Source organism: Lagopus muta, chromosome 1 (genome assembly GCF_023343835.1).
Source record: "Lagopus muta isolate bLagMut1 chromosome 1, bLagMut1 primary, whole genome shotgun sequence".
Lineage (NCBI taxonomy): Eukaryota > Metazoa > Chordata > Aves > Galliformes > Phasianidae > Lagopus > Lagopus muta.
This window is the reverse complement of record NC_064433.1, coordinates 48119346-48134420: the sequence shown is the minus strand read 5'-3', so window position 1 is coordinate 48134420 and position 15075 is coordinate 48119346. Positions and strand designations below refer to the sequence as shown.

The window sequence follows — 15075 nt, the reverse complement described above, 5'->3', positions numbered from 1 at the left end:
GTATGTCTAATAGGTTCCTGAGTGTGAGAGGAGGACCTGAGTAATTACAGTTGACCTTTTGCCTTGGTTCATTCATAATGAGAATTTAGGGAAGATAACAGTAAGGAATCATCAGCAATTGGATTTTAGTAAAATGCATGTCATCTCTTCTTTGCATGGTCCTTGCTTTGTGGCTTTCTTGAGTAGGAACCAGTTCAAACTAAAAGAAAAGATTCTTGACAATAATGAAAATATCCATCCTGGTGTGTCTGAATTATAGGGAAGATATTGAGAAGCCATGACTTTCTAGAACTATAATTCCTTTTTACAACACTATAGCTGCAGAGCCCTGCAAATCTTATCTTTTTTTTTTTAATCTTTTTTTTTTTTTTTCTTTTTTTTTTTTTCTGTTTTGGAGTGCTTTAGATTTAGCTGGGTGAGAAAACTGCTAGTTTGTGTCTGAGCTAATTCCTTAAAACAGGCACATCCTACCTTGCAGCATATTTTTATTGATTGTTTTTGTCTGTGTAGTTGGTATTAAAAGCACTGACCTGTGAAGTAACCAAATCATTCTGATCCTCTTTCAGACAGGGCACATCTCATCAGCACTACCTACGTAAAATGGTGCATTCAAGTGTAATTCAAACATGTGGCTCAGTCTGAAATGACTGGCCTTTATTCTTGAGCTGTATGCTGTGTGTGTGTGTGTAGGCACACATGTATCTACGTGTGTATGTGTTCATATATAAGTGTGTGCATATATATATTTATTTTCCCAGATACGCTGGGAGCAGATGGTGGGAATTATTTCCAGTCCTTCTTGCTGCTCTCACAATTTTGGCTTTAGGCACTATCACCTAAGTTGGGATGCATATCTTTCTTCTCTTTCCCAAAGCAAAAATATTCTGTGTGTCACTTCAGACAACAGTTTCCTCTGTTTGCCAGAGCCAATGCTTTAACATTGGTCTCCACCTCCTGAGTGCAGTTTGGACAGCTGTGCATAAATGGGAGCTGGATTTTATAAGTACAGATAAATAACACTCTAAAACATTCCACTCCCTGCCCTTTCTCCCCACATTCAATATTTTTACAGTATCCAAGTGAAGCACCATTGTATCTGTCCCAGATGACCAAACCTTACTGCAGAGAGAAAATTGGTTTGGACGCTGAGCTGCTTTGCAGTAGTGCTGATACATAGTTTTTATTTCTTTCTGTATGGAGCATACAGAAAGTTTTGTAGTGGACTGTTTAATTTTTGAGTTTTCTCTTGTATCCTGCAGGGCTATTCTAGGCAGGCACTTCATTCAAACCTGCATGAGAGCAATGCTCGTTGGAAACTTCTGTATCTTGAATTTGATGTTCACCAGTATCATTGAGAATTGTGTCAAAATCTGAATACATTTTCATGTTAAAGTGTGAAATTATTCCATCTGGTTTGACAACATTTTCTATTCAGTAAACAAACCCAACCCTTTTGTCAGGACAATTTCTGAAGGAGGGGCACTCAAAGAACATGAAGCCTTTTCATCTGCCTAATGCTCTACCAACGCTGTGATTAATCTTGGGCTTGTCTACACAGGGAAATTATTCTTGAATAAGGAGGTGTAAGTTTTAAATACTGCAGTGACTCCGCAACAGCTCTCTATTTGTACTTGTTCACTTATTATGGAGAATGCTCATGCATGGAGAGGTCATTGAAAGGCAACTGTTACAGAATATCTAGTCTATTTTATTGTTTCTTGCAGACACACTTAAGGCTTGTTCTCTTGCCTGCTACCTTTTCTAAGTTGGCCTCCTTACAGTTGGTAGTAACTTTACATTGGGAAAGAAAAAATCAGTTTGACTTTTTTTCACTTTTCAGGATGGTAACCGAGAATATGTCCAATGTATTTTAGGTAAAGAACTTTTTCTCTTGTCATGGCTATATCATCTCACTGCTTATCAATTTAGCACATTCATTCACTCTTATTCAGGATGCATATGAGGAGTTTTCCTGACAGTGCTATGAGAGATGGGAGAAGGTGATGAGAAGAGGTTACAGTATGCCCTGTATTTTGCACTTGTTATGAAGTATGCTTATCTAATTCTTGCAGGTGGGTTTGGATTAGCATCTTAGTGAGAAGACTTCTCCACATGGCTTGGAAAATCAGGTCTAGTTATTCCCCAACTCGGGCTTTCAGCCTGGTGAGAGTTGCATCAGTCTGCTCCTGAAATTCCCACAACTGGCATGCATCACAGATGCCTGAGTATCCTGTTTGAATGCATTGTTTTCATGAGAAGCTCTTGCACTGAGCATGTCAGACTTCTCTAATTCACCTGGCTAGCATCAGCCTAGAACACAAAACCATTTTTTTCCTTGCAAAGCTATGGCATGAGTTCTTTGAGATAAGTTGGAATGAAGCTTGCTTGCACTTCAAAAGGGAAACGAAAACAGAACTCCAATGGGTACTTAATGACCCAGTTTTCCTCTTTTACTTCTCAGTTTTGTCTGAATTTGGGAGATGGCAATCTCACTCAGTGGAACACAATGAATTTACACATTCTTTGCTGCTTTATTCAAGGGGATCTTTCCTCCTACCTTCCTGGCCACTTTTCTATGATCAATGTGCTGATAGCTTCCTTCTGTAGCACCTTTGTTCTAGTTTGAATGGGCTTCCCAGTACTTAATGCATTTCTCATTTGAAATGGCCATGAGATAGCACATAAATGTGGATATATATATATATATATTTAAATATCCAAGCAATTACAAGTGATGTTGTTGCAGTGTCAGTAGATGTCACAAGCAAGGCAGGTTTTATAATAGAGAATATGGAGAGGGTAGCAGGAGGAGGAAAAGAACAATTCAAAACATTCAAAAGTCTGAAGGCTGGTGGAGCACTCTTACATGCAATCCTGTTCCTGCCTCCTGGTGATAATGTCAGCTCATCAGTTTGCTGCCTGACTTTTCTCTTATAGTAATGGTTGTAAATTGGACGTGAGAAAACAGCTTCTCCTCACAGCATGTTTAACTTGCAGTACTTTGAGTACAGCTGGATGGGGGAAAATGTGCTGAACTGTGGCAAATCTGTCTGTGTGGATTTCAGTGAAATAGCAGTTGTTGGGACTTGTCTGTAAATGATTCATACTACTGAGTTGCTTAAAACTATCTGAAGGTACATCTCTTGATTTTTATCAGTCATGACCTCTGCTGCTCCCTGTTTATGACCTTATAGCAATAGTATGATGAGCCTGAGAAAGGTAACATCCTTTCAATTTTGCTCTGGATTGTTTTCTCACACACTGTAGCTGCTGTTAGGAGTACATGATTTTATTGGTGAGAATAGCTTATTTCTATTGTAGTCCTGGTAAGCATGTGGGAAGGTTATATACATTAGGCTATATACATTAGGTTTTACATTATTTTTGGTTTTCCTGTTGATTATTTGCTCTGCCAAAGCAGTAGATGGATAACACAGAATTCAGCCTTCTGGATACAAAGTAAGTATTCTCTGAGTTTGGCATTAACTTTTTTTTTGGTTGGTTGTTTTTGTTGCCCTTTCCTCTTATTTGCTGGGGTTTGTAGAGTTGATCTTCATGGTTTAGTAGTAGTGATTTATATTGCAAGCAAAATGCTTCCTTGCTATATGATTCTACAGTTAGTAGTCATAGCCCTATGCTGATTTGTGTTATGTTCTTTTCCTTAGGCCTTGCCTTAACTAAAGACAGCAAGAAAGAATAGGAAAGAGTTAGAAAATGGTCTTTGAAGGCTGAGATCAGACTTAAGATTTTATTTTTGAATAGGCAATGTAAGAGGACTGTGAAGAACACGTTGCTCAGTGAGGTGTGTATAGTTAACCATGGCTGTTTCTAGCTATTAGGGTTTTTTGAAAGCCTAATATTGGAGTGCCTTTTGACTGACTTCCTCTTTTCAGCTAGTTCCATGCTTTATTAGCACTGTTAATGTATTTCACTTCCTTCATTTGTTTTCTCCTTCTCAGTCCTAAGGTTGTTTTTAATTGCAGTCTTTATAAAAATCCCGGAGCTCACCCAAGTGTGTGCTAATAGAAAGCTTTTCATAGGCTTTTAATAAATACATTAAAAAAAAAAAGTCTTATGCTGGAGTAACAGCAGCCTAATTAATATGCTGTTCACAAAGATACACAGAGGTTTTCTAAATTACTGCTACTTCCTCTTTTTTTTCCTTGGAAATGCTAGAATTGGTATTTCCATTAGAAGAGCTAAACCCTTAAAGATATTTGAGTGCTTCATTGCAGACCTTAGCTTGTGGGCCTTGAGGGAAGGTATTTTATAGAAAGTATAAGAGATTCCTTTGAGAAAGAAAAAAACGCTTAACAGGTGAGATTGTGTTGAAGCTTTTCTATCTGAAAGCATTCGTTATGGTCTCTTCTTTCTTCAGCCACTGAGTGTCTTTGATGTCCAGTTTCTGAACGCAGTTGGAGACCTGTTGGATCTCATTCCTGCATTATTTGAGTATTCTGCACGAAGCGGACAGTGCAATGTCGAAGCTGGAGGCCATGGGAAATACCAGTGGGATATGGGTCACTGCTCTGCTCTCATCAAGGTGAGCACTGAGTTTCATTTCTAGTGATTATGTTGATTCACAGTGTTATGAGTCTGTGCTTCTGTAGTTTTCACTGTTTATGTTGTGTGTGAATAGACATCCTTGTCAATTAAATTGCTTTTATGAAGTTACGGTATGTACTTGCATGGCGTTTTGGGTTCAGTTTTGCTCATTGGTGTTCAGGGAGAGGGAAACAATAAAAACATATGAACTCAAAACTCCAGAGACTGATAGTAAAAAGTTAGTATGATTACTGGGAGTGGGGAGCTACCGATGGGAAGAAACTGGAAGAGTAACTTGTTTTATATAGCCAAGCAAAGTCCTAAAAGGGATACCATGAATGTCTACAAATACCTTGGTGATATTAAGCAGGGAGGGGGACAGTGCTGGTTGGTAAATACAGTCTTGAAATTGTATAGGTTGCTCTGAAAGTAATGCCTCCTATTTATTTCCATGGAAACTACAACAGATAAGAAGAGCACAGTAACACTATAAAATAGAGCAAATTCTCAGCTGTGAAATATTATTTTTCAACATAGTCACCACCATTAGCTATGCATTTTCACCAGCAATGAACAAGAGCCTGCATGCTATGCTTGTAAAAATCAGCAGAGGTGACCAATTGTTTGACACCTGCTATGACAGTGTCATTGCTAGGAAAGCATAGCCCATGCAGTCAATATTTCCTTGGCACAAACAGATGGAAGTCAGAAGGCACCAAATCTGGATTATGTGGTGGGTCTGGTAGAACAGTCCAGCCATAACTGGTTATATACTCCATGGTCTTAAAACTGGTATGGAGCCTGGCAGTAGTGTGTTGCAAGAGGAAGGTTGTCCTCTAGCCTGACTCTGTAAGTTTGAGCCTTCAGCTTAGTCAGCATTGCAGTGTAGCATTCAGTTGATGGTTTGTTTGAGTTCGAGGAAATTCAGAAGGACCACCTCTTTTCTATCCCAAAAGGCAGTGCACATCACTTTACCTGCTGAGGGCTGCATCCGGGAACTTGTTATTTGAAGTGGAATTCACGTCACCATTCCATGGACTATTTTGATTCTGGCTCACAGTGGTGACACTGTGTCTCATCACCAGTAGTGATGTGATTTAGGAAGCTGTCACCATCAGCCTCGTATTGGTTCAATAGGTCCTGACAAACTTGCGCGTGGTGTTTTTTCTGTTCTTGGATGAGCATTTATGGGACCCACCTGGTGCAAACCTTCTGGTATTCCAACATTGCCGCCATTGTTTCCAACACACTGAAGTCAGTATTCAGCTCCGTACCCAGTTCCCTGGTCAAAATCTGCTGATTTGTGCAGATGAGCTGATTGAGACTCTATTCGTTTTGTGGTGTGAGATCTGTGTGTGGCCATCTGGAATGCGTCTTGTCTTTCTCTTCACTGTTGCCAGTGCTGAAATGCACCACCCACTGCCTTGATGTGCTTACATCCACTGTTTGGTCTCTATAGCCGTTCAGCAATCAGCGATAAATGTCAGTGAGTGCCATTTTTCCACATGCAGGAATTCAGTGACACACCTTTGCTTCATCCACACTTCCATGTCAGATGCCATTTTGTCAGACTGCCCCTCTGCTGCCCTCTGTCGCACTGCAACAAAATGTAACAATACTGGGGGAAGGTTCAGCCTCTACTGCTGTACCACCACCATCCGTCCCTGAAGCTGTGGGCCACCATGATAAAATAGGAGGCATTGCTTTCACAACAGCCCTCATAAAAGAAGTTTACTTAGTGTTAGCAGTGATGTTCTTGATAGCTTTCCAGTGAGAGTAGTGATGGATTAAAATGCTTTGAATATAAACGTCTGATACATTGTGGCTGCAATTAATTTATTCAGCTAAAACTATCAATAACCTGGGCAGTGTACGGAGATCTGTAACCCAGAGCAAAAATATGCATCTTAAATTGCCTACAGCAAGAGGTTTGAACTAGCAGTAAATCTTAGAACCAGGGAAACTGTTTAAGATGTACTATCAATATGCATTTACCTTTTCAGAATAAATGTATTTGCATTTTGTTCTGTACTTCATAATTTCTCAGAGGTATTTACAGAGAAAGAGAATGTTCTAAGTTAATATTTGATATGTTTGCGGAGAGCTGATTTGAATGCATCAACACAAGCATTCAAGAGTAAACTGGGGAAAGAAAACATGTCTTGTGACACAGGTGTCCTAAAAAGACCTAAATTGTTTAATTTTGAACAATGGCAACTAATTATTTGAAAACAACACATGAACAGGAATTATTTCCAAAGGTGTCAAAAATTCATTGTTTAGTGCACAGTTAAAAGACACAAGAATCTGCTCCTTCTTGAACAGTGCAGTTTGTTAAGCTACTTAAAACAAGTTGTTCTCCCAGTTTCTTTCAAATACAAAGCACACAAGGTATAATAGGACCTGAAATGGTTCATCATTCTTTTTGTTTTCCAGGTTTTACCTGGATATGAGAACATATATTTTGCCCATTCCAGCTGGTTTACATATGCAGCCACACTGAGAATATATAAGCATTGGAACTTCAATATAGTTGATCCATACACTAGCACCAACCGTGTCTCATTCAGCAGTTACCCAGGTAATGTCAAAAAAAAAGGCATCTCACAAGCCACTGAGAGGACAAAATGTCTTATCCAATTTTCAGTTTGGAACATCTTGTATTTTTTGCTGTTGGTTAATCACATTCAGCTCTCAGAGCAGTACTAGTTGAATATTCTACTACTTGCAACGCAGGCAAGCTACTTTAGATCTTGCTTTGTGTAGTGCAAAGTCATTTCAACTACTGAACTTCTAACCTTGTCAATGGCATTCACGTGTCTGGTGATAGTGCAGTTTTGAACAGTTCTGTGTAGCACTGTGGCATGACTGTTGCTTGGAGATTATCAAACAGTAGCTGTTAGGAATTGCAGAGACTTCTTTAATGTTGGGTGAGCAAACTTCCAGTCATTTTGTTCTCCTCTTGCAGCTTCTTTATTAATGTGGCAAAGGGGAGTGTTTTCACGCGTATTTCACGTGTCAGAAATATATCCAGCAAGAGCACTTCCAATCCCTCTTGGGAAGATTAGGCAGGAAATAGTATTCTCAAGTTTCCTGAAGAAATTGCCAGCACTGAATATTTCAGTGGTATAACATGTACTCTAAGCAGCTTAGCGTAGTACTGAAAAACACGGGGAAAAAAACACAAGAACAAATGTAGGACTCTTTGTATGTGTCAGCAACGCATGCGTTTTTAAAGGTGGAATTTCAAAATAAAAAATTGCCAGGCACTCAGTCTTCAACTTTTTAAAGCAAAGTGTGTGCAGGAGGAGATTATCTGCTTCTGATGAAATTGTATTGGCTGATGGTTTGAGTCTTTGCTTTGATTAATTACTGTACTTGCCTTCCTGTGGAGGCAAGGGGTTCTGACCTTCCTCAATTGACCCACAGGAATATAACTTGTTCTGTGATTTTCACTTTAAGGAAGGAGTTAGAAGAATTTTGGCAAATGTTTGTAAAACAAACAGCCTTTCAGGAGCATGGAGTGTCTGAGGAATTTCAGTGCTTTTCAGAAGGAATTTTGTGGAGCATGTGTAACCTGGTAGGAAGTAAAGGCTGTAAAGGCCTGAGCTCTCTTCGTCACCTGAAAGTATCAGAGGTCATTCTGGATCTCGTAGCTCTCAGAAGAAATACTGCTGTGCATAGTGCTGTTCTTCTAGAGAGTGTAAACGTGTTTTCTAGCTACTGCATACTGTGCTGTGCTGTAGATTCAAGATTGGGATCAGGATCGGCCATGCAGAGTGACTTTTATTATTATTTAATATTACTGTTTTGTTAGTGGGTGTATATGCTGATTGTGTTATTCCTTTTGTGGATTCTTAATGCAGAGTGAAATACGTATGTTTTGACAGGAAAATAAACCACACTGTATGGAAGGTACCTGAAAATCAGCTGCTGCTGTGCTAAAATGATCCGAGTCTGTTTGTTACTGTACAGAATCCCAGTGTGCTTCCCTGAGCCTGGAGTCTGCAGGGACTTGTAAGAGAGGGCTTATTTTGAAGCTTGCCTGTTCCAGCTGGACTCTGACTCAGTGATATGGTGAAGTTTACTTCTACCAACAGAATTTAGTAAGAGCTGTTGCAAAACATAGTTCCCATGGCTGCAGTGGAGTTTGAGAGAGCTGTGGTATGACAAGTGCACTTGCTAGCCGCCTAATTACAAGGCAGCACCGCAAGCTAAGTGAGCACCATCCACTGACTGCAGCAAATCAGGTTAGCTGTGGGTGTAGCTCACAAACGTGCAGTTCTACGGAAGGTGATCAAGCTGTGAAGCCACTGGCCTGGTAGTGACCTCAGGACATCATGCAGGAAGGAGGGGACTGAGAGGTTCCTATGCTCTGTGTTATAATCAGATGAAGCTGTAGATTTTCAGGGCATCTGACCATGGAATTCACAGGCCCTGGCCATGGTTCAGCTTGGCCATTGTACCTTCTCCCTGCATGCAAGTTCTTGCTCTTCTTCTCTGCCCTGACAGGTACTATCTGAGACATTTTTACTGGTTCTTGGTAAGCTCAACTGAATAATACCCTACCCGATCCTCTTGAACATAGAAGTATTGACTTTGGAGGGAGACAAAATGTTAAGAGGCAGGTTTCTTTCTGGGCCTTCAGTGACAACTGAGGAATTCATAAATTTCTGTCACCTGGTAGTCTGGTTATGAAGTAAAACTGTCCAAAAGCTGTGTCGGAAACACTTCAAGGAGATGCTTGTATTCTGAGAAGGAATGTGCCAATTCCCTGATTTCTCCTGGAATCATGGAGTAAAATTTTTCAGTTTATTTACTGATTTTCAAAAGACAGGCAAGATTGTGAAATTACACTGTAAAAATCTATTTGTTATTACTCAGTTTTGAGGATCTAAACCTATTAACTAAACATGATGTAGAACAACTTATGCATTATGCTACAGCTGTAAGGCCTTGTGCTTCCTCTCCTTTGTTGAGACTCAGTAGATAGGAGAACAGCCTCGAACTGCAGAGTCCATCTCTTCTGCCCCAGCAATTCTTGCCAGCATGCTCAAACCATGCTGCTTCAGTTTGTCTCCTTGCTGCTCTCCTCCTTGCAGAGCAACGGTAGCACTGGGGGAGTGGAGGGGGGGAGAAACTATTATGTGGGAATGGGAATAGTAAGCCCTGCTTTTGGAGAAGGATTCATCCACCTGCAGCTCATTTCCATGCTAATCCTAAACCTCACTTAAACCCTTGCTCACACTTTTAACTTTCTTTTTTGTTGAAAGCATATGTAAAGAGCTACATGCAGAACGGCTGTGCAAATCTCTGGAAGGGAGGAATGACTCAACTCTGACATCAGTGTTCTGTTGAGACTTTAAGTACGCAATGTAGCTAGTGAGTTTCTTCACAGCAGAAAGATACAGGCCATGTTATGGTTATTCACAGCTGTTAGTGAAACTATGCTCATTTGGAGGGATAACAAATGTGATGCCATGGAGTAGATAGACAGGTGCAGGACAAGTCCAGTAAAACAGCAGAGCTAAGAGCAATCAAAATGCCCCAACTGTGCAGTCACTGTTCTGTACTGCCTCACTGAGCCATAGGAAGTAATGAGCCCTATTAGCTATTGAAAGTTGTTGGTTTCCTTGGGCAGCAAGAGAAGATAGGTTTCCATAATCCCCATCTGCTTGTTGTTAGTCTTGAGCCCCATTTAGAAAAGGGAACCTACCATTTGGACCCAAGCATGATGGGTTGGATAGTGACCCCCTTTTTCTAGATGAGCTGCAGTCTTGTTCTGTTTCTAGTTGCTCAAACACAACAATTAAGAACTTTATAGCAGCTTTGCACCTTTGGCCTGCTGTCAGGATCTTCCTTGGTTGAGACAGGCATGAGATAGCACAAGGCCATTCCGATGCATGGCTTTGTGCTGCTGAGGCAGGATGAAGAGGAAAGATGTCCTTGCTTTGAGGAGGAACAACACATTGAAAGGGCATTAGGCCTTGTATTCAGTGGACTGGCAAATTCTCCTCTGCTCATGAATTTTGCCAAACTATTTCTTGCTTACCAGCTCCCTTCAATATGTACCTAAAACCTGGGGATGAGCAGGGAAAAGTATCTGATCCACTTGATGGCTCTGTTATCTCATCTCTGGCATGGTATGTACTATTGCTTAGTGCCTGGGAGAGGTTTGCAAGTGAAATGAAGCTGGCTGTGCAGTCTTGGAAAAGCAGCTCCTAGTGGGATTAAGAAAATTCAGACAAAGAAGGCAGCTCCTTTCCCACTGTTAAATGTGCCTGTAGCCCAGAGCAGTGGACATTGTGGCCAGGAGCTACTCTCATCCCTGGGAGGTAATGTCTAGACATCCTGTCTCTGACTTTCAGACTGTAATACTGCACCTTTCTGTACACCAATGAGCACAACGACCTTTTAAAATACCAGAAAAGAGGGATGCCATCTGGTTGATAAAGCAGCTGCTACCTCTTTTGGAACAATAGCTACCAGGAGCATGGTACCCCTGCATGCTATGCAGTGTGCTCCCCAGGGAACTCTATGGCTCAGATTTCAAAAAGTGTTTTGTTTTGCTTGGCTAATTAATAGTACTGTGAGTGAAGCTCCAGACTCTAGAAACTTCGGTATTCCAGAAACTGCATCTAATGATTAGGGCCCTGAAAATGCAATCAGAAGTGCTTTTATTTGTTTTTGTGTAGGAAGAGTCAGGTCAATTGAAAGAGGGAGAGGGGAAAAAAAAAATTAAGATTGAGAGTAGCTGATAAAAATGAGAGATGGATTTACAGAGAAAATATGTCACTGTTATCTCTTTGTACAGTTTACCTGGAAGACAGTTTCAATTACAGCAGATTCTTGTACATAGTGAAAAAAAATGAGAAGGACATGAGGATATCAAATAGCTCTTGATATCTATAGACTTCACCTGGGTTTATTTTTGTGGCTGTCTTTGTCCATGGTAAATCTGTCATACGTGTTTAACTTCCTGTTGCCTCAGGAGTGCCTGTACCTTAAGTCGTAATGCCATATGTTGTCTCTGTATAATTGAGCTAGTAATGACGTATCACGGACGGCACATAGTATTATAAAAGCAGTGCAGGAGGAAACTTAGTAAATAGTAAGGCCTAGAAAAAAAAGCCACTTTTTTTCAGCTCAGTTTAGCTTTGCAACTTACAGAATCTCGGAACCCCTCAGTAGGGGCTGGAAGGGCCCTACCCGTGTTGGTCACATGGGACCTACGGTAGGTAGGTCATGTGGGATGTACTGTTGCTTAATGCCTGGGTGAGGTCTACATTAGAGTTCACACTTCAGTTAATTCAGCTTCTCAGTTTAAGTTGGTTTGAAAAAGATGAAAAAGCTATTCAGTTTATTTTGAAGTGGGTCACTTAGCGCTGGTACCCACATGGGCATTGGTGCTGTGTTGGAATCAGTTGTTTACCAGCTCCATTTCTGCTCTCTTTGGACAAGCACATGACTTATTATGCAACAGCTTATCTCTGGAGTAGATAGTTCTTGGTATAAAATAGTCCGACAGAGCCAGATTTAGAGTGTTTCCTTTCTTGTCCTTATTTACTTGACATAGTTTTGCTATTTGTATGCTTTATTTATTGCTGCTGTTTCTGAGAATAAAGTACTAGGACCCACAGTCTGCCAGGGTGCTCTCCCTGTTCTATACCAATGTGTCTTTACAGAACAGGTGACTATAAAGTATATTTTCCTGGACCTGTTCTGATTTGAGGTCTTGGGACTTAAAAAATTTTTTGCTAAAGTGAAGCCCTTAAGCATTGCTGGAAGGAGGTCTGCCTTTTGGTGAGAGCCAAGGACAAGAGGCAGGACTGAGTTGTTTTTCTGGCTCTCACAGGTTGCTGGCCTTGCTTTGTTTGCAGAGCGTATTAATGAGGCCTTCTGTAGATGTCGCAGTGGAGCGTAAGTATTAGGCTATTACACAATTTTAGCATTTCGTACTCTTTGAAAAAGAGTGATGTCACTAAAAGCTGACTAGCAAGAGACCAGGTTCTGGATGACTTTTCCATCAGCAGCTCAATTAACCACATTTCCCCAGCCTGGTGACTGCCAGCTCTGTATCCTCTGGAGAATCTCAAATTATTTCTTCTTTGTAAATAGTTGCCATGCTACCCATGGCTTTACAGCTGACATTTGCAATTCTGCTGCAGTTGGGACTAATGCTTCTATTGGCATGTAGCCTGGAAAGGGATCCTGCTCAGAGAGTCATGGCGGCATTGAGTTTGGCTTGGCTTTTCAATGGTGACACATCGCAGACAAGAGTAGGTAGAACTTTCTCTCACATGCAGGAGGTGCCTTGTAATTTGAGTTGCCACCGTTTCTTGGAGACATTTTTTAGAATAGTTAGATTGGAAAAGATTAAGAAGAAAGACTTTTCTGCTTAGCTCATTTAGTCCAGAGAAGATTCATTCAGAACAAAGAAACAAAAAACTCTGAAAACTGGTTGATGAAGATTTGTTTGTGGAGTTGTTATGTTTGTTTTTTTTTTTTAAGAAACTTCTTTGTTAGAAACAACCACTTGTACACCATGTAATTCCTGGAAATAGCCACTGCTTGACATGTGAAAGGGAAACAAGTGGAAAAATGTGAGAAACAAACCTGAAAACAAATGCTCCAAACAAAGGAAGTTGTGTCTGTTGAAAGCATGACAAGGGAGAAACTGTGCTGACAGTGGGTGTATAGTGCTAGCAGAAATTGCCATCTCATCTTTAATATTTTTATGGCTTCATTTAAAAGTTGCACGTGCACTCTCCTTTATGTCATTCTGTCTTGGATTGCTTTGTTCTGTGAATACAACAAGGGTTCAGAGATAACAATTTTTGTGTCATTGTTATTTAAGGCTTTTTAGTGTCCCTAGACGACTTTTACATACTAGGCAGCGGCTTGATAATGTTGCAGACCACCAACAGTGTGTTCAACCAAACCCTCATCAAGCAAGTGGTGCCTGAATCCCTGTTTGCTTGGCAGAGGGTCCGCATTGCTAACATGATGGCAGACAATGGCAAAGCTTGGGCAGAAACCTTTTCAAAATGCAACTCTGGTAAGTACACTTTCACTTGAACCTTGAGAGAAGGAATGTGTTCCTTCCCCCCCTCACGCTCCTTTTCTTTCCCAGACAGGGCATGTAACTCTTTGTTCTCGTACTTAGGGACCTACAACAATCAGTACATGGTGCTGGACCTGAAGAAGGTCAAGCTACAGAAGAGCCTCGATGATGGTGCGTTGTACATTGTTGAGCAGATCCCAACCCTTGTGGAATATTCTGATCAAACAAATGTTCTCCGGAAAGGTAATAGCTCCTGTAGTGTTTGCTGGCTTAGGAAAACCATGTCTTTGTGCTAGCTGAGTGTGCTTTGTGCATGGAGAGGGCTTACTGAACACTAGTACTGAGGTTCAAGTTAGAAGGCCTTGTGTGAACATCCCTCCGTTCCCACACTGTCATCCCTAGGTTAAGCCTGTCTTAGGCTGAATACTGCACTGTCTGCATGGATTCTGTAGTCTTGCAGAGCCTGGGATGCAGAAGAGCTTTTCACTCTGCTTAGGTCAACTGCTTCTTAACCCTCAAGTGGCAAGTGTGCATCTACCCCTGCATCTCCTTACCCTCTGCGCAGCCACAGCTTTCCAGTCTCCACTGGTCAGTAACGCATCTGTGTGTTCTCTGCAGACCTGTCTCCTGCTCACCCCTGCTTGCCTCATGGTTCCTATATATCTGTTCATCTCCAGTTTTTGTTTGTTTCTCCCCAGGTCTCTCTTTCTAACTGCTGCTTTGGGACCCATGCTCTGTTACGAATGTGTTTGTTTAGGAGTTTTTATTTATTCTTTTTAGTTGCCATCTGTCTTCATTGCACGGTGCATTATTGCATCTCGGTGAGTTGGGAAGAAGGGAGAAAAGGGAGCACATTCACTAAAGTCTCATGCAGCAAAGCTTGGTGGCAGGAAAAGACCTTTCCTTGCAAAGCCCCGAAGAGTGTAACCTCTACAGGAGGGCTGTAGCTGATCTGTGTCTTTACCTCAGGCTCCTGCAAGTCTGATCTCAGCTGTTCTGCAGGATGAGTCCTCAGGGTGGAAGTCTGGGGGCGGGTTGCCTGTGTGTGTTATGCAGGGAGTCAACCCCAGTCATTCCAGTTGATCTGTTGCCTTATTTTGTTTCTTTCAAACCAGTTTGACGTGTTGTTCCTCGAAATGCTGTTAAGGCAACGCACCATGGAATATGTGTTGGGTTTTTTTTTTTGCTTTTATTCAAGCAAGAGTGTTCAGCTTTTCCAATTGTCTAACAGGTTATTTCTTTCCCTTGCAGGTTACTGGCCTTCATACAATATTCCTTTCCATCAGAAGATTTACAATCTCAGTGGGTATGCGTCATATGTTGAGAAGTATGGGCTGGATTTCTCGTATGAGCTTGCGCCACGAGCAAAAATCTTCCGTCGAGACCAGGGCAAGGTGACCAACTTAGAAAGCATGAAGTACATCATGAGATATAACAGTAAGAAATATATTCTTGTGTTTTGGAGC

At 41.1% G+C, this 15075-nt stretch overlaps 1 protein-coding gene across 3 annotated transcripts in view; it reads left to right on the top strand.

Annotated features, from left to right (window-relative positions):
• PLBD1 (phospholipase B domain containing 1) overlaps positions 1-15075 on the top strand; it is a 36130-nt gene that overhangs the window by 18541 nt on the left and 2514 nt on the right. For all 3 annotated transcript variants that reach the window (XM_048933802.1, XM_048933803.1, XM_048933804.1), the window contains 5 exons: positions 4379-4543; positions 6982-7126; positions 13403-13603; positions 13712-13852; positions 14861-15046. In XM_048933802.1, coding sequence (XP_048789759.1) covers positions 4379-4543; positions 6982-7126; positions 13403-13603; positions 13712-13852; positions 14861-15046 — 838 coding nt within the window. The remainder of the gene's footprint in view (positions 1-4378; positions 4544-6981; positions 7127-13402; positions 13604-13711; positions 13853-14860; positions 15047-15075) is intronic.